The 25,059-nt window shown below is 40.6% G+C and overlaps 1 protein-coding gene across 3 annotated transcripts; it reads left to right on the top strand.

Annotated features, from left to right (window-relative positions):
- Positions 1-1,317: 1,317 nt before the first annotated feature.
- VSTM2A (V-set and transmembrane domain containing 2A) lies at positions 1,318-24,818 on the top strand. 3 transcript variants are annotated; one of them, XM_059934330.1, is made up of 5 exons: positions 1,318-1,729; positions 3,519-3,685; positions 4,750-4,800; positions 7,592-7,928; positions 23,334-23,449. In XM_059934330.1, the coding sequence occupies exons 1-5, from the start codon at positions 1,654-1,656 to the stop codon at positions 23,408-23,410; spliced, it is 708 nt and encodes a 235-aa protein (XP_059790313.1). In that variant the 5' UTR covers positions 1,318-1,653; the 3' UTR covers positions 23,411-23,449. The 3 variants fall into 3 exon arrangements, with proteins under 3 accessions (XP_059790313.1, XP_059790314.1, XP_059790312.1); XM_059934331.1 differs by lacking the exon at positions 23,334-23,449 and adding an exon at positions 23,196-23,327 and having other exon boundaries at positions 1,319-1,729; XM_059934329.1 differs by lacking the exon at positions 23,334-23,449 and adding an exon at positions 23,456-24,818 and having other exon boundaries at positions 1,320-1,729.
- Positions 24,819-25,059: the final 241 nt, after the last annotated feature.

Genomic DNA, 25,059 nt, shown 5'->3' with positions numbered 1-25,059 from the left:
TGCCACACACCACAGTGAAAAATAAATATATCTTCAGAAAATAATAGTATTGTTATGAAGTTACTGTGCCTTAATTTTCTGATCATTTAAGTTACTGCTGTATTCAGCAGAAGGATAAGCGGTTTAATAATCCGACAGTAATTTTTTTTTCTGGTCAGTGAAGGAATTAGCCAACTACAAATTTTATAGCAACAAGATGAAAATGCATATATGCACTGGTTTCCTGACGGCACTGTTAACACTGAGTTATATTTCTAAATAATACCGAAGATCTGTGGCAGAGTTGCATAGAAGTAAGCGTGAGAATGAAATATCTGGTACTGTGCTTAGATAGCAAATGATTTCAGTTTTGTTAAAAAGATTTAAATGCACTAACGGTTAGACTCCATATGCACAAAGAGAGGCTTTAAGGCGACAGATATTGTTTTTAGATTCTTAATAATTAATAGAATATACGTCTCAAGTCTTCTCCAGGGAAGATAGCTAGATTTGTTCCAAATCCTAAAACTTACTGTGTTTTTTCATCCTAACACAATATTCCTTATTAATAAATCTTAGGGAACAGTAAATCATTACTGTGTTAGGCAAAAAAAAAAAAAAAAAAAAAAAAAAGAGCAAATAAACAAAACAAAAATAGACCTTGCAATAAAGACCTTAATGGTGTTTGAAACCCCTCCTCCGCTCCACAATACAAAATACACGTGAGATGGAGGCTGGGAAGCGGAGCGGTATACGAATTAGCAAAAAAAATTAAAAAATAAAAATAAAAGTAAACGTGCTCTGGGTTTTCTTTCTGGAAAATTCTCTCAAGACGTGACTTTTTGTACTTTACGTCTCTTCCATTCACCAGCGAGAGTGGTACGGTCCCTGCATGAGCTGCTTCTCTTCCACTAGAGGCTGCTCGGCAATAAATTCGTGTGAAATAATAGCCTGCGCTCATTCTAGTTAGCAGTTAATAACTGGTTAACAGACATTTCCCTCCAATGGCTGTTTTCATCGCCCCAGAGCAGTGTCTTTCGCCCCGTCCCATCCGTCCCGTCTTCAGCAAAGCCCCAACCTCCCCCTCCCACCCCCCAGTCCCCCGGAGCCCCGCACCGCGGTCCGCCCGCCGAGCCTCCGCCGAGGCGACAGAGGCTCAGTCGACGGGGAAGAAGCACTTTGCGAAGGAGCGATGCCGCCGCTCTCCGGAAGGCGAGCGTAGACGGAGCGCGGCCCGGCGCGCACGGAGTTAAAGGCGCCGCAGCGCGGAGACGGGAGCCGGCGCGAGCCCGCGAGGCCCCCGCCCCTCGCCCGTCCCCGCGCCACGCGCCCCACGCCGCGGGCTGACGCCGGACCCGCCGCAGGAAGCGGAAGGCGGGCGGCCGAGCGGCCAGGCACTGCCCCGCGCCGCGATCCGGGTGTGCACGCGCAGCCCGCCGGAGCCCAGCCCGGCGCCCAGCCCGCCACCGCGCCGCCGGCTCCCCGCTCCGCGCTCCGGGTCCCCAGAGCCGGTCCGCGCCGGCGAGCAGCAGCATGTCCGCGGCGCCGCGCCCCGGGCGCTGAGACCGAGCCCGCGAGACAGTGGCATTCCTTTCTTGTAGGGCTTTTTGGCTGTTGGCTACACGGATGTGACGACCCCCACCCCCTTTTTTTTTTTTTTTTTTTTTTGGAACGATGGGGATCTTTTTGGCGTATGTTGGATTTGTTTTCTTTTCTGTTTTATATGTACAGCAAGGGCTTTCTTCTCAAGGTAAGTCTGTGCTCACTGGCACATATACATTTGCTTGCGCCGTGAGTGTGTGTTTGTGTGTCTTCTCTGTGTTCAAAGAATGGCCAGGCAGATGTGGTGAGGTTCTCAGCAAGTAACAGAGGAATAGTGTTCTGTTTGGCATTTTTCTTTAAAGTTTATTAAATAGTAGCCCTGCTAGATTTGAGAGCAGATCTAGTTGGTGCGGGACGAGGTGGGTTCCTTGGTGAGCACAAACACAGGGTTATAAGTGTGTGTGTGTGTGTGTGTGTGTGTGTCCCTTGTATCTGTGTGCTTGCACAGGGTGACCACTCGTGCATACATAATCATCGCAAACAGAGCTGGGGATTGGGGACTGTCCATGGCCAGCTCTCCTCCTCGATGTAGGCAGTATGAGCTTCGAGTTTCCTTTTTCTGGGTCCGTGTGACTTCGTTTGCCTGTGTGTTTATCAAAGGACAGACTTCCCTGAGGACCCACAAAAAGGCACGGCTTGCATTACAAGCAGCAGCAGCAGTGGCCTGCTAAATCCAGTGGTTAGGACTTCGCAGGCTGCAGTGATCCTTTCAGCACCATGAGCAAATCACACCTCTGCTGTCAGAGGACTGCATCGCTTCTGCAAACAGAAATGCCACACTCTTCCTTCCAGCTTGAACGGAAGAGTCCTTTTCAGATCAGAATGTCTTCTTAACATCTCCCATTTCCTCTGAGTATAAATACAGTTCAGTTTCAATAGAGATCATGTTGGGATTTTATAAAAAAAATTTTTTGGAGACACTGATGGTGCCTCGCATTGAAAAGTGGGGGGCAAAGTGCATCCACCCTGAATCGGCCCTGCAGCCCCCTCAGCCCTCCTCCCCATGAGTTCGCATTGTAGCCGTGCACTTCCTTCAGCCACAGATCTCTCCAAGACTTTTAGGGAATCATCAGCTCTTTGCAAAATATTTCTTAGACAAGAACAACCATCCAAAGCATTCCATGTTGGAGAAGTGCCTTTGGGAGAGAGGAAACATATTTTTGTGAGTTTCACCATGACTCCATGAATCTTGCAAACTAGCAGTGTCGAGATTGGTAATGAAAAGGCTGGGAAAAAATGTCTCTAGTGACTTAAGAAAAGTCTTTAATCTGAACCAAGCCCAGGTGTGTGATTCTTACATCCCACGATGTATGACAGTTTACAATACAGTTGCTTGATGGGAACAAATATGAAGGTTAATTTGGAAAGAAATATCCACAGCTTAGAAAGCGTGCAACTTGTTTCACTGCTGTAGCCTTTGAATCACAATTGCTAATCAGTGTCATGATATATCAGGAATGTAAATTTTGACAGATAATCATGATCCCTTCTCTATAAACGTGAAACGTCCAGTTAGTCATAGATTGTTTAGAAACTTGGAGGCAAGAGGCTCTGCTCTTGTATCAGGTTGACAGATATGTGTAAAATATACTTCACTGAAACCCTCAGTAAGTTTTGGGGAATACTGCAGTCTGACAAAAGATATTTGTATCTAACTGTGGGCATCTTGGCTAACAGAGGGGAGTTATTGGCAAGCCTGTTAACCTTTCCATTATCTGGACTTGATCAAAAACAAAATGATTTAGGCACGATACCAAAAATAAGACAAGAAAGAGGCAAAGGAAAGGGGGTTGGGGAGCCTCTGGGATGTCACAGAGGGGTTTTTGTTGCGGTTTTTATTTATTTATTTTTAAGTCGAAGGAAAATGTAGTGAGCTCTCAAGAGACGCTGTCAAGAGTGGTGTGTATATTCCAAAAGGGTGCGTTTCTGTTTTGCAGCAAAATTTACCGAGTTTCCGCGGAACGTGACTGCAACCGAGGGGCAGAATGTGGAGATGTCCTGCGCTTTCCAGAGCGGCTCCGCCTCGGTGTACCTGGAGATCCAGTGGTGGTTCCTGCGGGGGCCGGAGGACCTGGACCCCGGGGCTGAAGTGGCCGGGGCACAGGTAGCGGAGTCCCGTCGCCTTCGCGTCCGTCCCACCCACTGACTTAGACCTCTGAGTGTCCAGTCGGGGTCGGGCCCAAAATGATGCCTGGGCGCTCATGGGGCGCCCCCTGGCTCTCTCGGCAAGGAGGACGCCCAGGGATGCCAGGGGGTGAGCCGCGTGCCCTGGCGACACCACGTTAAAACCAAGGGAAGGCATATTGTCCAGTCTTTACCGGTTAAAGACTGGGAGTAGCCTCCTCCTTTTCGTACGGGTCATTGTGAGCTGTCCGTGATGGCACCGCCGTGTTGATACCTCCCCGGACACTCAGTGTCCCCTTCGGGACGGTGGTGTGAGGACAGGAATTATGTCGGTGTTTCCATCACCCCCGCCCTCCACCCCCGTCGGTTTCTCTCACCTCCGCCGTCATCAGAGGGGGGAGGGGAAGTGGAGGGGGGAGGGGAAGTGGAGGGGGAGAGAGGGAGGTGGGGGGAGACGGAGGACGGAGAGAGAGGGAGGAAAGGGTGACAGGGGAGAAGGGGACGGGGACTGACGGAGGGGCGACCCAAGTGGAGAGGGGGCGGGGAGGGGAGGAGAACAGAGCAGGAGCGGAGGGGCGGGGAAACGAGGGTCTGAACGGAGGTGCACACAGTTCTGCAGAAGAGGCGGCGGCCGTGCGGGGGCGAGAGGAAGCCTGTAGAAGGGACCGCAGGGAGGGGACGCGGGCCGGGGACGACGCAGAGTCCCGTCCCGCAGACTGGCGCGCCCCGGGGGCCTGACCCGAACGCAGCCCCCCGCGTTCCCGGGTGCCCCCGATTCCCCACCCTCCGGAATCCCAGCCTCCGCGGTCCACCCCCCGCCCCCGGAATCCCCAGTCTCCGGAGTACCTAATTCTCCCGCTCCCCGAGCCCCGCCCCCCAGTCCCCACCCTCCGGAGCCCCTAATCCCCGCTCCCGAGTCCCCGAGCCCGGCCCCCGGGCGGCGCGGGGCAGCGCCCCCCCACCCCCGCTAGGTTTGCACGGCCGAGGGCTCAGGCCGGGGCCGGTCTGAGCGTCCGTTTCCACCCCGCTCCCCCCACCCCGCAGGCGGAGCTGCTGCCATACCGGGACCCGGACGGCGACGGGACCAAGATCAGCGTGAGTGTCACCGCGACGGCTGCCCTCGGGCCCGCGGGCACCAGTTAGGGCATTTCAGGTTTTCAAAAGCCTATTAACTTACTGCCCCTGAAACAGGCAACTTGCATACGCAGGACGAGAGCCCGCTGTCTGTGTCGTGTCTTACCTCACTGGATACATACACACTGAAGCAGAGTTCATACAATAAAATTATTTATCTTAATGACGTAGATATTTGAACAATTACTAGGGAGTCATTTTGCCACCCAGAGAAGTGTGTGAGACTTTATTCTTGCTCTTATTAACAGTTAACGTAACTGTTAAAGGGCTGCGATGCTAATAATATCCGTTCAAAATTATACCAGTAATTATCCTTCAATAGCAAGTAAAACACTAACGGTACGAAAATCTTCCCAGGCTGAAAAAAATTAGAGCATCCAACAGAGTGTTGAAGTTGTAATGAAAACATCTCAACTTCAACGTCATTCATAATGCATGCAACGTATTTCTAATTGCCAATGCTCAAAATCATATAAATGTAAATATAAAACCAAAAGCCAATATAAATATAAAAACATTATTGGAGGAGGTTAACCTGTTGATAATACAGAGATGTATTTCTACTCTACTGGTTATTACTTTTCATAATTGTGAGTGAAATTAGAAAAAAATCTTTTTTTTACTACACCTCAGATGAAGCCATCTAGAATCATACTGTACAACTGCTCAGCTTGTTGATAATTAGTAAGCAAGTTACCATTACTAGAAATAATATATGTCTAAAGAATCTAAAAATCCAATGACCCACATTTTAAAAAGAAATTTATTCTGAGGCTATTACAACTAAAAGTGTAAAAATGTATTGTACTAATAAAATCAGATTCTCTAATCTAAATGTATAATCTCAACATGGAAGAAAATATCAAACAAAAATAAGATACAAACCAGAAACTCCAGTTTCTATTCATAAACTCATGGACTTTTTAGAATCTTTCAATTCAGTTATTCTTATATCACAGAAACTGTTGCTTTCTGACAGTGCTAGAAAAGCTTTATTGGTAAGATCCATTATTAACGATGTTTTCCTTAAATATTTCATTTTTCATATACACATACAATTAGATAGATTGTTTATTTCCTATTCATCTTTCATCCTTCACCCATACGCCAACCCTCCAAAGACCAGTGGTGGAGCAGCCTCACACATCTTGAGCTAGGGAAGCATGCAATCAGATGCGTAGCCATGCACACAACTGCTAACAGTATTATCTACGCCCAGAGTTCATATAATCTAGTAAACTGGAAAGCGTTCTAGACACAAACTGAGGTAGAAAGCAGTGTGTTCCCAGTTTATCCGCTGTGTGACCTTGAACATATGTCCTAAACCAGCAGTTAATTTGAATTCTCAGGAGACCTTTCACAGAATACTGATATGAGCTTTGCCCCCCAGAGATGCACACAGTGTTTCTGCATTAATCCAAATGAGAGCATTTTCTAAACCTCCTCAGGTGATTCTAGTGGGCAGTCAGTGTTGAAAATCACTGACCCAAACCCCCTAAGCCTCAGTTTACTATACTGTAAAGTGGGATAATAATAATATAAGCACTCTGACTACCCCAAACTTTATCAGGAGACCCAGCTGAAAATATATTTGAAACTATCGATTCCCTTTATTTTTACAGTATTAGTAATAGTCATATGTAATTTTTCATACACATAAATGCATACTTATGGTTCAGATGTTGGAAACTATTTGTATATACAACTCTATATGTAAAAGCCAGGTGAACACGTCCCAGATTTTCTTAATTACTTATGGCTATTTGAAAGTGTGAGGGCCAGTAGAGAAATAACTTTATGCCTCCCTCACTTCTTTTCTTATCTTTTGAGATTATCCAAATCCTTAAATCTTGAATGTCTTATGAAGTCCATCATTCTGTCAATCATGGATTATATATGATGTATATCAAATCTAGTTGTTCTGATAAAGATGCTTATAGATATATATATCTATTACATATTATAGAATTTTATATATTATACATAACCTTATATATAATCTTGCTGTTAATCTGGCATATAAATTATTGGTAGAAACGAGAGTCAATTTCTATTTTGAAAATCAAAGCAGTGTTTAACTGATGGCATCTCAAGTTCCAGTAGCACACAGACCCTATGGTAGCAGGGGGTATGTACTCGGAGCCATAGGATTTCAGGTGACATTAATCTGCTCCCTAAATCATGCCACCCCATGACTATAGGTCAGACTGCACCAACAATTTGAGGAAAACACATTACTGTCCAAGTCTATTTTGTCAGCCCCTTTAGTAATCATCCCAAAGTGGGGATAAAAGCACATTCTCACTTCAACTCAGTCATGACCAACAACATGTCTTTGTGATCTCTCAAGAGCGGTCGCCAGCAGTGAAGAAGTGAGAGAGGCTGTGTAAACTACACACTCAGCCTCATTAGGGCGTGCTTCATTCAGCTGAGCTCACCAGGCAGAGGCCAGTCCCATGATGGGAACGTGGCAGAGCTGGTCCCACAGCCTGGGAAATGGGAACCACGTGGCTAATGGAATCTGGCCCAGCTGGATTGAACTAAAGTCTCCATGATCTTGTGAATCCAGGTGTTAGTAGAATAGGATAAATAAGATCTTCCGATTTGGCTGCTGAGAAAATAAAACGCTTTCAGCCTATGGCTGTGAGGCCAATGAGACCCTTTAATTTCCCAGCGTTAGCAAGCTCGGGACAAGGTACTGGAACGCAGTCTCTTGATGTAGCGCTTTATTTTTTTACTTGCAATTTTTCAGACAGTGAAAGTCCAAGGCAATGACATCTCTCACAAGCTTCAGATTTCCAAAGTGAGGAAAAAGGATGAAGGTGTATATGAATGCAGGGTGACCGACGCCAATTACGGAGAGCTTCAGGAGCACAAAGCCCAGGCCTACCTAAAAGTCAACGCCAACAGCCATGCTCGGAGGATGCAGGCCTTCGAGGCCTCGCCCATGTGGCTGCAGGATGCGAAGCCTCGCAGGAACGTCTCGGCGGCCGCTCCCGGCAGCACGCACGGCTCTGCCAGCCAGCGAGTGCTCTCCACTTCCAGCCCTCAAGCGGTAGCCAAAATCCCCAAACAAAGTCCACAATCAGGTATGGAAACCCATTTTACCCCTCACAAACCCTCCACAGGAAGATGGTCAGAGTAGACAGATTTATGTGTGACGGTTTTAAAATTGGAGACCTAGTTCAGCTGAAATGAGGATGAGCTATGAGAGCCAGGGAGGCTGGCCTTCCCAGAGGATGTGAATTGTCCATTAGTCGATGGCAGTGCCTCATGTCCAGGGGATCTGAGAGCTGGACTTCTTTTCCTTCTGTGTTTCCACATTATAAGCACAATAAATCATGTAATGTTTGGTTGCATTATAAATGCATGTTTATTTTCTCCACGGATTTATGTATCGATAATGGCCCAAATTAAGAGACTTTCACTTAATCAACATGTAAAGGAAAGAGACACACCACATTTTCAGGGACCTGTAGCCTTAAGCAGGGCCAGTCTCCAAGGGCTTCTGATTTTGAAGGAGAAACTTCAGCTGCTTGTGATGAAAGTGATGATGATAATGGGAGGAAATGAGGGGGGTGGGGGTGAAAGGCAGAAAGTGGTGCAGAGATAAGGCAGCTCCTATCAGTGTGGCTCCGATGCCAATTTAGAAGCTTAGTCAAGCTTAGTCACACGTTTCCTAAGTCAGCTGTGCAAGTTAAAGCTGCTCTGAATAGCATTAATTTATGCGCTCATTCAGCCAATGGAAACTCATTGAAGTTTTAACCTTGGGATAGGCAGTACCTTACACCACCCCAGACTGTTCTGTATTTCGCTCACACACTTGACGTAATATGATAGGATGAAGGGAGCATAAAATCTTTAATTTCTCGTTTTTAAGTTTTTCCCTTTATAGTTTATCATTGAAGAATTATTGATACTACTGTTGATAATAGAAAATTCTATTGCTACCATTCAAATTCTTTTTAGCCATTACATTTAAAAAATCTCATCATTTTATCAGGATGATATTTATATATATATATATAAATATATATTTAAATCTTTATATATTTACATTTATATGGAGATATATGTATATGTATATATATCTTTAAATCCTTATTTGTAAACAACACTTTTAAAATACTGTGTGCCGCCCTAGGTTCCTCCTTAGGCTTCATGTGCTAATGGAGATGATTTGTCCTGAGCTTAACTCAGGGTCTCTGTGAGTTTGTCCTGCCTTTAAATGTAGGTGAGCAGCTCTCCCAGCTTGCCTTGGTCATGGCAACTTATGTCAGTCTGATGACTAGACAGCTTAGCCTCTCTGAAGCCAAATTTGTGTGACTTTGCCTTATTTTCCTCTGTATCATCTCTTTTATATCCCAAAGTAAAGAAAAAAACCATAGCTAGAATATGTGTGTATATATATTCACACACACACATATATATATATACACACCCATATATATATATATATATATATATATATATATATATATATATATACACACACACACACGTAATGGTTATAATTTTTGTAGCCATTATTTGATAAAGATTTTATATCTTTGGAGACGTTGCCCTCCTCCCTTTCATACCATCAAAAGAAGAAGCTAGACACTATATGCAAAATTACAGAGTACCCTCAGCCGACAGTTTACAACCTAATTGGTGAGGACTCCAAATCATGGAATTGAAATTATTAGCCTACATAGACTATTCCAAGCCAGAAATCATAAATCCATTCTGTGGAATCAGACAGACAGATTACCTACCCCAAGTGAAGGATTCCAAGCGTAGAATGAAATGTTCTATTTCTAAACTCTTTACGTTTTGGATTGAATAACCTACTCTAAGAAGATCTATTTTACTTTAGTCTCTTTCTTAGTATTGTGACTGGCGCTAAGTGGTAGACTCTACACATCTTCTAACAATTTTCAAGTAAAAATCACTGCTCATTTTCCACCCCATCACCAGCCTCACTCATTGCTTGTCCTAGAGGAAGAGTGAAAGGAGACAGGGGGTGCTGACTCATGGAAGCCCATAGCCATTCAAAGTCATTTCCACTAAACATTATCTGCTATAGCAAAGATGAATCGGAAATACATCAACATTTTTCACTTCTGTTTTTTTCTACCAGTGAATACTGGAAAATATTTTATATGCATTTAACATTTTCTAGCTTCTAGTGCAGAAGCTAGGGTGGCTCATCCACCCATTTTATTCATGTGTAAGTTTCTGTGCTTGCACAATTATTGCATAAAATACCATATTTGGGATGGATATTTATGTAAGATTATATTTCCTGTAACACCCACGTCCTGATTTATAATTTCACTTTATAATTTTTCAGGTTATATTCAAATAAAGCTGATTTCAATACCCACGCTTCATTTATTCACTCATTTATTCACCCTCCATCCTTTCAAGAGCTTATATGCCAGGCACAATGACACAAAAATGGAAGACATACTTCCATTCTTCAAAGGGTTTATATTTTTTTCTATTTTCATTTGTGAGAAAACAAAGTATTTGTAAATTCCATTAACCATGCATCTTTCTTTTCTTATTCTGTTAAAGGCAAGACATGATGAAGACACAAAAATTAAAATCTTGCCTTTACAGACCAAAAGCTATACTAGCCTTTTGTTATTTTCACTTCATACAGGGAAGGCATGTGTCAGCCGTGGTATATATGACACTGTAATACAACCTGTTACCAAAGGCTGGTCTGTCAGCCTTTTAGTTTCATCATAGTTTTTGACTTAGTTGACTGGACTATTTAGATTGAATACTCAACCCTTAATTCATCCTTTTTTCTGTCAGAGAATTTCTGTGTCTCTATGAAGGAAAAGTATTAGCTGAAAATAACTCTGTAGGTATACACATATATGATGTTCAAATTGTCATAGAATTACCCAGTTTTCCTAAAGCAGAAATTTACATGAAAAAAAGATGGAAAAATAGTCTATCACCATCTACGTATCACAAGATAAAGAAAAGATTTAACTATCATTCAATATAGCTACTTTTCCCAGATATTTTTCCAAAAGCTAGTGAGCATGTGACTATCCCATTGGGCTGTATCTTTATGATATCTCTTTTTAAATTCTTTTAATTCTACCTCCAGTTGATAATCCACAATTAGAACCAAAACAATGAAGAAAAATGATAAAGCAAACAGGTCGAACTTGGCTTTTGCCAAGTTAGTTGTTTCTTAGTTGAAACTTAGTTGTTTCTTAGTTGAAACTTAGTTGTTTCTTTTCTCCAGCTCTTTGTCTGTACCCATAACTGACATTGAAGAGTGTCCTGTAGGTGCTCTGAGGGTAACAATTCCTGATTCTAGCATGAAGTGGTTTAGTTCCACCTGCACAGAGAACAGATCCCCAAATACCTCAATAAACTACACCGTTCTCTACGTGTTTCTTCCTGTCTCATGGAGAACATCTACTCCTTACAGAAGCCAAACATCCCCTCCATTCACCACCACCCCACTTCCCTTCCTTTGTTCCCCCCATCTACGTTCCCTTCTATGGGTCCTCTCCCCCAGCCCTGGCCAACAGGCCAACAAAACTGTGACTACAGCCCAGCCCCGCCCCCCGAAGGTCACACCTCCGCCCTCCCTCCGCACCCCTGGACCACCCATCTCCCCTTCCCGCGTCCCGAGTCCTGGGGGGCGGCGCGGGGCAGGGAAGCTCTCTAGTCGCTGGTCTCCTAAACTCTCCTCTGGCCCCTGCTTGTTGGCCGTTAGTGTTCCCCTCTCTTTGTGGGCTTCTCCTCCTAAATTCCTCTCTTAAGTGTAGTTCTTTGCCCGTTCTCAACGCCCTGATCTCATCCATTTCTGTGGTTTCGACTGCTGACGTTTCCTTAGAAAACTTATCAGTTGATATTCCGATGCTGATTTCCCTCTGGAGAGCCGGACGAGAGCACCCCGCTGTCCCCGTCGTGCTCCCCATGTCTGTCCTGTGACCACTGTGACAGTGAGATGGGAAGGAGACACGTTGCTGACTGAAGCCAGCCTTTGACTTCAGCCCCAGCTGACTGCCCCACCCCAGACTCCTGAGAGATAATAATAAATTGTTGTTTTAAGGCACTAGGTTTTAGGGTGACTTGTTTCACAGCAATAAATATTCAGGTCAGGCCCCTAAACTCAAATATTCAGAACCAAATTTACTATCTTAGCTTTCTCATCCAAAAAGAAATGTTCTTCCTCCTATTGTCTTAGAATTGCCTGTTTCCTCATTCAGGTCCCCACAGCAGTTTGTTTACACTTACTTTGAAGCCCTCCTTGGGTCTTATAGTAATTTTTCCCTGGGGCTTTTCTCCTTTTAATGCTGGAAGTCCCACTTTCTGGGAAGCCTGACCCTCAGGCAAAACAGGGTAGGTGATCGCCCTAAAGATAAGCTCTTGGCTGCAAAGATCACCACTTCCTTTTGCATTCCTCTTAAGTGCCTAGAACACGTGGAGCTCACGTGTGGCAAGAAAAGGAAAAGAGAGAGGGCCAGTATGTCTCTGCTTTTATCTTCTTTTTCTTATAATTATATTTGCATAAATAGATAATATTGCCACTATTGCAAAAATGATCAAGACTCCTAAACAGTGTTTCTCGAAGTGCAGATGTCCTGTGCCAGACTTACCAGAGAGCTTGTTAAAAATTCATATCCCAGGACAAATTTCTGAGTCTAGAAGCAGAAATATGCATTTTTATGTGCAGTAAATTATGAGAATCATTATCTCTAATGAGTTCTTATGGCTGAGAGAAACAAAATTTTTATTATTTACTATGAGATGTGTGTGCATGTGTGTGATGCTACAAAATACACTTTTAGAAACTGGTCTTTTGCTATTATTTTTCCCAGTAATGTGATGGACTTTTGTGAAACTTTTCTTCACTCCTGTGATCAACTGCTGGCACTCATAAGAAAATTGGCCATGGTTAAGGTGTAGTTATGTTTCCACGTGTAGTCGCTCAGCAGGAATACTGACTCTCTGAACTCAGAAATATGATGATTGTGTTTTCAACATGATGTGAACCTGAGCATTCAGAGGCAGCTGCTGCTACAGCTGCTAGAAGCCAAGGGCTCCGGAAGCTCCTCTGTGGCTGGCTGACAAACATGGCAGCTTTCCAAAATTGGCCAAAGTTAGCAAGAAAGATCTTACAGCAGATTTCAGAGCTGGTGAGGGGAGGGAGATAAGGGGCTGAGTGTCTTGCAGGAAATTATTTTCCTGATTTAAAATTTGAGGAAATGGTGCACAGCATCCAGTTGGAGAGCCACTTGTATAATCCAGACCTCAATGTTGATTTTGGTTTAAATGATCCAATTTGGCTGTTTACACAGGCTAAATTAATTTGATCATTGTAATTCTATCAGTTAAATGGCTGCTATGTAAATCAAGCATCAATGAATAAGGTGAAAAATAGATTTGAGGCAATGCTTTGGATAATACAGGCTAAGGAATCTGCTAGAGCTATGTTTGAACCGGAATTATGTAGATTAGGAGTCTATACTTGCTAAATTCTCCTGCAAGCTGTATTTAACTCATTGAAATTCAGTAACTGGCTGGGTCTGTAAAACCAAGGCTCTGCTGTGTGCCAGAGGGGTTTTTCAATGCGTGGCCACCTTAGGGTTCCTTCAGGTTCGTTTGTGATTACTAGGAGCTCTGTGACGGAGGAGCCATGAAGCAGAATTTGCCCATGTTTTAAGGTCTTGTCTCGAATGACTTCGTGATCCTTGAGATTTCAGGAAGCTTCCAGGGGAGCAGTTTTCTGGGTGGATGACCAACGGGTTGAGAAGTTGCTGGAAAGACCTCACTCTGTTGGTTAACATAACAAGAGTCCTCCAAGAGAAAAGAAAGGCAAAGGCTCCTTCTCCCAAGGAACACTGCTGCCACCTATAGGCTGACACAGGTGCATTCATTTCAGCTGCCAAGGAGCAGAAATCCACTGGAAGATGCTCCTTTGACCTTCAGGGGCCTCTCACCAGTAGAGGGGGTGGGCACAATGGTTAAGGAGAGAGACTGTTCACACCTCATGGCCATCACACAGAGCTGCGAGTACTTCCAAGTCCTCATTTATTAAATGGAAACTGTCGTATGATTCTCACAGAGCTTTGAGGATTAAATGAAATTACATACATAGAGGGCATGACACTGATCAACTCTCGATAAGTGACAACTAGTTGCTCTATTAGTATGACTATTATTGCATGTGCTTATATACTATTATTATTAGCAGCAGCAATGAAATGATGAGAGTAAATGGTCCCCACCACCTGGCTCTACTGTGGCGAATATTTTCCTGGTTGGCTGTGTGTAGGTGACTGAGTTAAAGAAAGGAGACTGGGTCTTCATTCCTGACTTATGTTTTATTGTTCATAATTTCAGAGCTTCCTTTTTTCCTTCTATCACAATGATGTTAATTGATGATAAATTGTCCCCTACATAACATAACTACATACAATACTAGCCACCAGCTGTCTTGCCTAAGGCTGTAACTAGATGGTTAACTTTATTGGTAAAAAATAATAAAATTCCAAAGGATTTTTAGGACTCTGAACTGTGTGACCTGAATAAAGAATGGGTCTTAGGAAGCTGAAGTTATACACACCGGCTGCTACCGTAATTAAATTCAAGCTTTCCAAAAAGACGCTTGGAATTTCTTAAATCAGAAAATAGTTATAGATAATATAACTGAAGATATAAACATGTGAGAATATAAATATGTGAGAATATTATTAAAAGCTTTAAAAAGAGAGAAAAACAAAATGCATTTAGAACCTTTTACAAAGAATGGCATAGTTTGTGGTAGTAGATAGATACAGATTTGACTCCTAGATTCACTCTCTACCAGCTCGTTTGTTGAGTGAGCTGCACACAGAATCTCTTGGAGCCTCAGAGTCTTTATATGTAAAACTGAGGCAGTGACACATGTGCCCCAAGGGTCATGTTAGCATTAAGTGACATGATGTATTTTAAATGTCTAGCAGAGTAAACCTGGCACATGAGTGAGCTTGGCCCTTATTAGTTCTCTTCCCCTTTACCTACCAGATATTAAAGTATATTATCAAATAACCATGAGTTAAGAGGGCCATAAAGGAACAGAAATATGAATAGAGATGAAAGAAAATAAGAAGTGTGGAAGCTCTAAAATTGGTAAGATAAAATAATATCTGGTGAATTAAAAATGTAATAACTAAGGGAGGATTTATTCAATTAATAAATAACAAGTAGATATTATTACAATTTATGATACATATCCAAATGAACGTCGATTCATTAAAGAGCTGACCAGTAAAGAAATATTCGACATAGGAAGATCAGCATGAAATCAGAGGTCTGAGACTTTGAAGATTTAAAGTTACAAAATATACAAGTGAAAATAACATTTTACTATAAATAATTTAAAACATTTGTTTGATTAAATGAAGTGTAACTAATAAGTGATATAACAGACAAGGAAATATTTGTGTCTAATATTCAGGAAAAGAAGGGAAAATGTCCATTTTACAGATGCAGTGATTATATGATCCACTCCAGATGACTTAGAGATATCAGATGTGATCAAATAATATTGATAAAATCAAAGTAAAGATAAAATTAAATCAATTCTCCATATGACAGCAATAACCAAACAGAAAATATTTGTGGCATAATATATAATCCTCAACAGTAGCAACAAGAAAAAGGTATGAAATGTCTTATTTTTTAAGGCAGTAGCAAATAAGTAGTATAAAGATGAAAACCATTAGAACACTTTGTTAAGAGTTTAGGTTTGAATAAATGAGTAAATATGGTGTTTTTGTATGAACAAGCTCACCATTATAAATACGTCAGGTTTTTCAAAAGTGTTTGTAGACTTACTGCAGTCCCAGTCAAATCCATAGTCATTTAAAAAACTTTGACACGTATAATCTTGGCAAAGATTTTAAAAATCAACCTGTGTCAAGCTTACAGTGATTCAGGCATTCTGCTGTATCATTACTTGCAAGGTGAATGGTACTTCCCTTCTGGAGGAAAACTGGCAGGAAAGATAAGTCACAGGACTTGAGATTGTCCCTGAGATGATACTCCTGGGAGGAAATTCCAAGGAGCTCAGGAGAGAGGCAGACCCAGACCCAAGAACAGGGATGCGTATCACAGAGGTCTGCCCACAGCCGGAAATACTCAAAGGGCCAAGAGTAGTAGGGAGGTGTCGCAGTGAACGTGACAAAGCCATACAATGAGTATTAAGCACCTTCTAGAATCATGTTTTCCAAAATGTTTAATGAAATTAGAAAACAACCAATATATAATATAATGTGAAAAAATATAGGATACAAAAAATATAGGATACAAAACTTTAAAGTGAAAAAATAAAAAATATATAATATAATGTGAAAAAATATAGGATACAAAACTTTAAAGTGAAAAAATAAAGAATACTAAATTTTAAATCAATCTCAGATATGTGCATATAAAAATGACAAGAAATATATGAAAATGTCCATCAAAAGTCAAGATATCTTACAATTTTTAATTATTTGATTATTTTGTTTGTATTGATAACATCTGTACATTGATAATTTATTACTTTTGTTATAAGAAAATAATAATATTATTTTAAATTTTCCAAATTTAAAAATAAGCCAATGACAGCTCCTGAGAGAGAAAACAAACTAACAAACAAAATATATTCAACAAATAAACAAAGAAAGGCAAAGTAAAATCAAGGTGTTGTGTGATTGTGAAGCTCATGACAAAAATATACATACATGCATGTACTGGTGTGCATATGAAAATTGAAAGCACTACTATGAAAGTGATGTCCTCAGAAATTGCTAGTAGCATTGAAATTAAGAACGTTATATCTTATTTCCTGGGAGCTGGGTGGAGAATCTGACCATCAAATTATTCTTTTTGTTTTTCTAAACGTAATCGGTGTGAGCTTGGTAAATATATTGATAAAATAAATCAAGCACGTAATAACGTTCATAAATAAAGTGTCATGCAATCATTTCCCTCTCCATTGTGTGACTCACTGAGCCCCCAGTTTGGAGGGAGATCAAAGTGGTGAGCAGTGGTGCGGTCATTGGCAGATGATGACTGCACCATCATTTATAAATCAATACACTGCGAGATTTATAAATGATTATTATGTTTGATTTCATATGACTGCTTCGAAAAAGCCTGAGAGAGCATTTCTTCATGAATTCAGAATCCTATCTGCATAGAAATATAGGTTACACTCTCAATGCTTGAATTAAAGCAAATTGTAAAAGCTAGGAGCACCTCTTATCAGCTTCCTTAGGACACTGTCCCCACTAAGTGCTCTGGGTCACAGACCCTCAACAAAGCCATCCCACATTGGCACCACTTGTCCTCATAGTTATTCTTGAGTTGAATGTGCTTCTTTAAGCCCTCAGACAAACTCGATACTTCAACAACAGCGTCAGTGCAACAAGGCTACACGTGTGCAATCCCTAATATGGATTTGTGATCATTCCAACAAGGTGTGGATGAATATCTACCTTCCCATTATTAATAAAGAGTTTGATCCTTAATAATGAAAACATACCCACAGAAGGCATATTTAAACTGTGAGTAAATAGTTTCAAGCACTTTAGCAGCATTTATTTATACACCCGTAAGTGGAGTGCCATTAGTGAATCATTCTTATTTATGCGTTAAAGCAGTGATTAAATATATGTAGCATTAAACTTAATTCTTGGAAAACATTTTGTGTTTCCATGAATTTATATTGTTCTCCCATTTTGTCAAAACCACTCATATTTCCATATATTTCTAATAGGCAGAATTGAGAAAATTTAGCGTTTTCAGGAATGAAGACTCTCCAGCTGAGATTATGATGCGAATCAGTTCGTAGCGTCAGACAGAACTGGTTCTGAGTCTCAGTGGCCGCCGTGTACTCACCGAGCAAACTTAGTGTGTTATATAATCCCTCTCGGTTTCACTTCCTCAATCAGCAAAACGATCATACAGCAGTCTCCCGGGACCATGGTCAGAGGTAAAGAAATATTAGCTGCTGCTGTCCTAATCATCACCCTGTCTGCACCAAGATCAGTTCCTACTTGAATGAGTCAATTACAGTGAAAATGTTCTGTTTCGAGAGATGAACTGTGGCCTTAGCAGGCAGGAAGCAGCATCATTTTTTTGCCCATTCTTGAGTCACTGTGGAAGGTAGGAACCCTGAAAGCCTGCAGGGATTAGCTGTAAGCAAGAAAGTCTAGAACATTCTGTGGTGAATGGGGTATCACCCATGCACCTTGTCACCTAGACCCTGTGTATGTGGACAGCTGCACTTGGCTCCCTCAGCTGCAGTAAAAGGCCTGGGAACTGAATAGACATGTAAATTTGCTGACTGAAGGAAAGCAGGAAAGGAAATTTAAACAGCTGCTGCCGACATGCCTGGGCAAAGCAAAATAGGCGATTTATGTATTAGGTCAAAATGAAGCCTATTTCTTCTAAAAAATGGGTTTCTGGAAGAAATCGGCCTTGGACCCATAAGAATCTAATACAAAGATATTCTTTTCAAAAAATTATAGAATAAAATCATCCTATTATTTGACCTTTCCCCTTAAGTCATGATTTAGTATGTGCAAACCTGAATAAAAATTGCATTCAAAGCTAGCTCAGATTTTCTCACACAGCTCTTTTCATATCTTAAAGCTGGCATCTGTAATGAAAGAGAGGTAAGTCAAAGGCCTGTCCATCCCTAGAGCTGTAACGGACACTCCATTCTTTATAAGCTTAGCCTCTTCACAGGCAAGACAATTATTTGAGTGTTGCTTCTTTTATAGTTGGAAATTTTCCATTTTTAGGTTTGTTCATATGATAAGCATCACGAATATTCACTTTTACAAAATAAAGATGCTGGAGTCAGACCAGGGAGCCACAGCAGGACAGAAATTGTGTTCTTTCTCTTTTCTTGCTCCTTTTGACCCTACCTGATACTCAAACAAGAAAAGAGAAAAACCTATGAGAATCGTACTTAAATCTGTAGACAGGTGCCCTGAATTACGACTCTTCCCCATATGGAAACCAAGAGTTGTGCTCACGGAGGAAATTAACCCATCACAAAATAATCCCAGCCAAGAGAAAGAGGATATTTGAAGAGCTGGCAAGATATAGATGGGATAAATTGTGTAGTTAGTTGTCTTAACGTTCTACTTACTTCTTTGAATTAAATACCCATATCCTGTATCTTTTCTGGTGGCCAAGAGCGCTGGTTGTCTTTCTCTCCCGTCACTAATGGTTGCACTTTGAACATAAACTTAACCTTTCCTGGCCTCAGACTATAAAATTTGAATCAAAAGTTTAGAAAAGAGAAGTTCATAGAAAGAAGAGGGCATGCAGGAACAGTGGTGGAGCCACCTCTCATTCAAATATTTAAATGAATTTGGAGGAACCTTCAAGATCTAAAAGACTACAATATGAAAAGTTCAAAATACTATATCATCAGACATTTGGCAAAACAAACTTTACTTATTAACGTTTAGGAAAACAAAGAAGCTGATAGTGTTTTCATATCCAATGTTTATCAGTTCAGACTTGGGGAAAAGAAGTTTTCTAATTTTTCTCTAAAGTGTGTTATAGCCAGTGCATTTTCGCTGAAAAGATAAATGTACACTTCAATAATAGCTTCACATCTTGACCTAACAGGTGTGGAGACAGTGAGGCAAGGTTGCTTGCCTCAGGGAGTTTCAGAAAGAAGCACATCCAGACTCTGAGTCGATCTGACTGCATTGCTCTTTCTTCATTTCTGTACCTTTGCTTTACTACCTATTAACCGTGTAACCTAGGGTGAGTTATTCCATGCTGCTGAGTTACATTTTCCTGACCTGTATGTTTACTATACTGGGCTGATGAGAGGATGAACTAAGACAGTGTATGCATGTAACATGTATGCACATTCCCTGACATAGCAGGTACCCAATCCACCGTAGCCATCTTGCAGATTGATGTGAAGGAGAAGAGGGTGCAGCTTTGTTCAGTATGCCCAGTGTCTTCCAGCCTCATGGCTGTAGATGCAGGAAAGACATGGCAATGTAGATGGAAGGTGCAAAAAGGAGCCAAGTTCTTCCATCAGGCAAGACAGATGAGGGCCAGGCAGGCTTTCCCGGCTAGAAGGCTGTGCTGAGTTAAACAAGGCAGGCGGATGGCAGTGACTCTAAGGATACGGTGATAAACTGCTCCTTCCCTACCTGATCGCTGAGGATGCCAAGGTCTCAACTCTGTGTTGTTGTGATTCGTTTTTATTTTGTTTTGTTTGTTTTTCTTTTAAGAAATAGATGGAATTTTCTGTTATTCTCTGGAATTATAATTATACATACTGAAGATACAATATTTGAGGCTTTTTTTTTTCCTATTTCTCCTTGGCCAAACTCATTTGTCACAGACACTGTCTTGGGCCATGCCTGATGTCCACATCCCAGTGAGGGCGATGTGATGCGCTATCGCATGAAGTATAAAAAGGGCTGAAAATTGGAGGCTAAGTGTCTGTACTCATTAACTTCTAAGAAGACTTCTTAGACTTTTCCATTTGCAAAATGGAGCAAATCCTCCCTCCCCCTACCTTACAAAGGCATGAGAAATTACACCTGAGAGAGCACCAAGGAAACCTTTAAGCATAAAAACAAATGAAAGGCATCATTATTAAGTTGAAGTCAAAGGACATCATGAAATCACACTCTGAGTCAGAGAGAAATCTCTAGGTTCTATTAGGCTACTCTTCATTGAGGCATGTTATCTGCACATTTTCTTCCCATAATTTAGATAATAGCATTTCCCTTTCTTCTTCATAGGGTATTTTGTGTTGGGGACAAAAGTTTAAAAACTCAAGGCATTGTTTTAAACTTTGAGAATAATAAAAAATTGCTAAAATTTCATCCTTGCCTTTAATGAGCTTATAGTGTAATCAGTGAGGTAAAATATGAATATAATGAATCACAAGTCAATGTGAGCCATGTTAAGGGCACAAGAGAGGGAAAATCAGAATGCAGAGGAAGTTCAGAGGAGAGAGAGCTTACAACTTGTTGGTGGGAACAGACACAACAGAACTCAGCTATTTGAGGGCAAGAGTTGCTTAAATGCATGATCATCCTAGGGGATAACAGGTTATCCTGATTGGCTTGGGCATAGAGCAAAAGGAAACCAAATAAAGCAAAACAGATAACCAAACACAATGTCTGGCATACTCATGAAAACATATATATAAAACAATAATATGCAAACAATTATTATGCTCATTTTAGAAAACATCAAAGAAATAAATACCTTATTTGGGATTTCAGAAGTGAGTGGCTGCAGAGGAAATTGGAACTCAGGGCTCCTGATTGCAATCCTGAATCTCATTATTTCAAAACAGTAAAATGTTTCTATTTGTAAAAATGAGACTAGAGTATGACTCATGGCCAAAGTTTGCATTTTACAAAAAACATTTGCTTCATTTTCTCTAGAATAGACCATAACATGTTTGATAAATAGTAATATTATATTCAGAATAGTATATATCTGAATGAAATTGACCACGATGATTATTTGTTAAAATTACACAGGATAAATTATAGCATTTTAGATTCTCAGATTTCACTGTCAAAGTCTTTGGGATTACAAAGATAAAGGAGCACATACCCCTTCATTCCAGACATAAATAAAACTTAGAAAGAAGAGCAAAACAGTCAGTGATTTGATGACAAAACAGATTTGCTTTAGAATTTACTGTGCAGGAAAAAAAATATATTTGGCTTGACAGAAATAAATTTCATTTAATGAAAAATATGCTAGGAAATGCAGGTGCCTAGAGTGGATGAATGATTACAATCTGGTAAAAAAAGTGGTGTGTTGGCAATGGTTTATTGCATATCTGATGGCTATTCAAATTTTTAACTTTAAAATACTCTTTACAGTATATAATTGGGTTTTTTCCAGTTATACTGCTCATGTAAATTTTGTTTTAACTTGCACATACTGGACACAGTGTGATAGGAAATGTTGGGTTAGAATGACGTAGCTGTTCCCTTCGAATCTCACAGGAATGATGGGCATCTCCTGCGAAGGGTTGATTAGTCGAGAAATGAGCTGCATAATTCACAGTTTCAGCAAGTTGGAGCCCATCTTCAATGTTCATGCTGAAAAGGAAACCATTATTTCACAAAATATTGTTTTTGAAGAGCAAATCATTTTCCTTGGTTTTATTGTTTTTAGCATTTTTTGAACCTTTATTCAACATCAGACATACTTTGTGTCAAGCGCTGTTAGCAATTTAAGGAGCCATGTAATCATTTTCTTTCTTTCTTTCTTTTTTTAATTGACTGAATCCCTGTCAAAGAGTCTCTCTTCAAAAGATAACAAGGGCATATATTTAATTTTGGAAAGCTCTGATGCTAGTGGTTCTACATAGATTTTATATGTTTTCCTTGCATGATCTTTGTACTTAGAGCCGCATGTGGGCTGTACCTTTACTTTTGCAATTTGAACCTTGTCACCCAGCTTGAGTGAAGCAACACTCTCCGGAGACCCACCACTAACCTCTGGTTCCTCAGTCATTAGGTTTCTGTGTTAAATACATGACTCACCTCCTGAATGAAGGCAAATCGATGGTGACACTAAAGTAACCTAACTGAAAACAGAAATATGAGTCTGCTAAACGGCCCCTTTAGAAGCCCAAATATTTACTCTACAGAGATTTTTTGAGAGCATGTGTTTTCACCACAATTTCTATCATTGCCGATGTGGACTTGAGCATGATTTAGCTGAAATATTCAAAAGATTGGATTTTCCTACCCTCACCCCCTTCAAACCTTTTTAACCTTTCTTAAATTTAAAAAAAAAAAAAAAAGAAGAAAGAAAAGAAATGCTTTGAGGTCCATCCCATTTTTGTTTTCTCACTAATAAAGGTATTAAATACATCATTTGTAGCTTACTGGATAAAATATGTGAAGAAAAATGCAAAAAGACAATTTCATTCTCTCCCTTATGGAGTCTCAGAGCGCTTTCAAAATTTCCAATTCTTGATAGCGCTAACTTTTCTTCAGATTTTAAGGATAAAAAGTTGAGAAAGATCTTCCCCTAAAAGCAGATACCCCAGCGCACCCACTCCAGAACCTGTTCTCCAGGCCCTTGAGAAGGCTACTGCTCTCGGTTTGGGTTTTATCTCCTGTGGTTTTACGCTTGCAGTGGTAAAACAGGGGATGTGTTTTAGACACCCGTATAGGAACAACCAAATGACTATAGGGAATGATCCTCAAAGAGGGAAAAGTATCTGCATTTGTTCCTCTAAGCGTTCCCAACTGTGGGATGGCATGGCTTGAAAACAGACAAAGCAAACGAGACCACTTCCCGGGACTGAAATACTTTGTATGTGTTGTTATTTGCAGTGCATGCCAAGACATTCATGGGCACCAGAGCCAAGCTGGCGAGCTAATTAAATATATATATGTATGTGTTTAAAACAGCCTAATAAGGAGCATTGGAAATCTTCGAGATGAGCGAATATCTTATAACTTCTTCCGCAGGTGCGAGGATAGCTACAAGCCATGGACTTTCTGTCCTGCTTCTTGTCTGTGGCTTTGTGAAGGGTGCTTTGCTTTAGTCTAAAGTGCTGACTTTTTTCCAATATCACTTTCTCTTCTTAAAGCAAAGAGCAAATCGCCTGTAAAATCTACGGAGCGGACAGCAAAGTTGACCCTAAACTCCAAGCACCACTCTGCACCCACTGTACTCTAATTACCTACACAAGGAGCACCTGCTTTCGGAAACAAACGAAGAGGCTATCTCACTTTGTTCATAACATTTTCTTGGGCAAATCATTGATCTTTTATTTCAAGAGAATTAGCGTGAAGTGATAGAACATTTTCTAATAGCAAGATCTATTTTTTTTTCCTTTTCTTTCGGCTGCTCAAAGCATCATCTCACTGACTGCTCAGGGGTTGGCCTGACCGTCAACGGTATAGTGAAAATTTACTACAGATACCACTGATTTCCTACTAAAAGACCCATTATCTGCAGGAAGTAAGCAGAGATCAAAAGGCTACAGAACATAAACTATCATCAAACAAAACTCCTGTCTGGGGGCAAGAACAAAATTTTCAACACTGCGAGTCAACAATGAAAACATTGTTTTAGATAAGAAATAATAAAAGAGAATTTTTTTTTTGCATTTTTCCCCTTTTCTTGGGTTTTTCTCCTTTTTCTTCATTGTAGTTCTTGTTCAATATGGCAAGTGCTGATTATGGCCAATCCCTGTCAATCCTGGGAGGTTTATATAAAAACATTTTGAGTGTTCTATATTTCAGTGCATTTTAATTCATTTTGCAATTCTTGTATATGCAAATGATAAATTCTGTAAATTGCTTATAGTATGTGTGATATAACTTCAAAGTAGATAGACTATGAGCCTCATGCAAGCTGATTTTTATCATTCTCTATATAAATATATACAAATAAGTATCTATATGTTTGGTCATCAACCAACTTTTTTTTGGTTAAAACATATGTTTTTCACTTATTCCTATATTGTGGGGATTTTGTAATGCATTGTTTCACTTCCACAGGTTTGACAGTTGCAGATGGTTTCTGTTGCCTTCTGCTTCCTTCTGGAAAATGCGTATTCAAAATCATATCGGTCTCTGATAAATGAATTAATTTTGCTGTGTGTATGCTGTGTTGAAATTTGCTATGTTCCTTCATATGTGGTGTTTATTGAGGTTTGAGGATCTTTTGACTCTGAAGAATGTAAGCTCTCTGGTTTCGACAGCCATTCCTGTATTATCATCATCATTATTGTCAAAAAGCAGTGTCGCGTCTAGAAAATTTGCCTTGGAAGTGAATATGGGGTAGGTGAAGTGGTCATCGTGAATCCCTAAATTCATGGAAGAACACTTCTTGCTGTGGCTAAAAAATGCTGCTTCCTTTGACCTTTATGAATTTTTGTAGCTTTGTCATTCTGTTATTTGCTGCTAATTATATTTTAATGTCTCCTAATTAAAAATTAAAATTTGGTTGTTGGCTAAATATAATATGCAAAAGATGACTGCAGATCCCTGACTAAAGAAGATAATGTGTTCAGTTTTCACTAGTTAAGTGAATTATAACTTTAAATATTCCATTCTTATTTTTGGCTTTATGATAATTCAGACTATTTTATTTAGAACCTGTTTTGTACTCTGGCAAAGAATGATAGACAGGACTAGCAATGTGTTCCATATACACTATGGAGTAGATACGGTTGAGATGGAAATG

Source organism: Balaenoptera ricei, chromosome 9 (genome assembly GCF_028023285.1).
Source record: "Balaenoptera ricei isolate mBalRic1 chromosome 9, mBalRic1.hap2, whole genome shotgun sequence".
NCBI classification, from domain to species: domain Eukaryota; kingdom Metazoa; phylum Chordata; class Mammalia; order Artiodactyla; family Balaenopteridae; genus Balaenoptera; species Balaenoptera ricei.
Note: the sequence above shows the minus strand (reverse complement) of the source record. Positions and strands in the feature narration are given on the sequence as shown.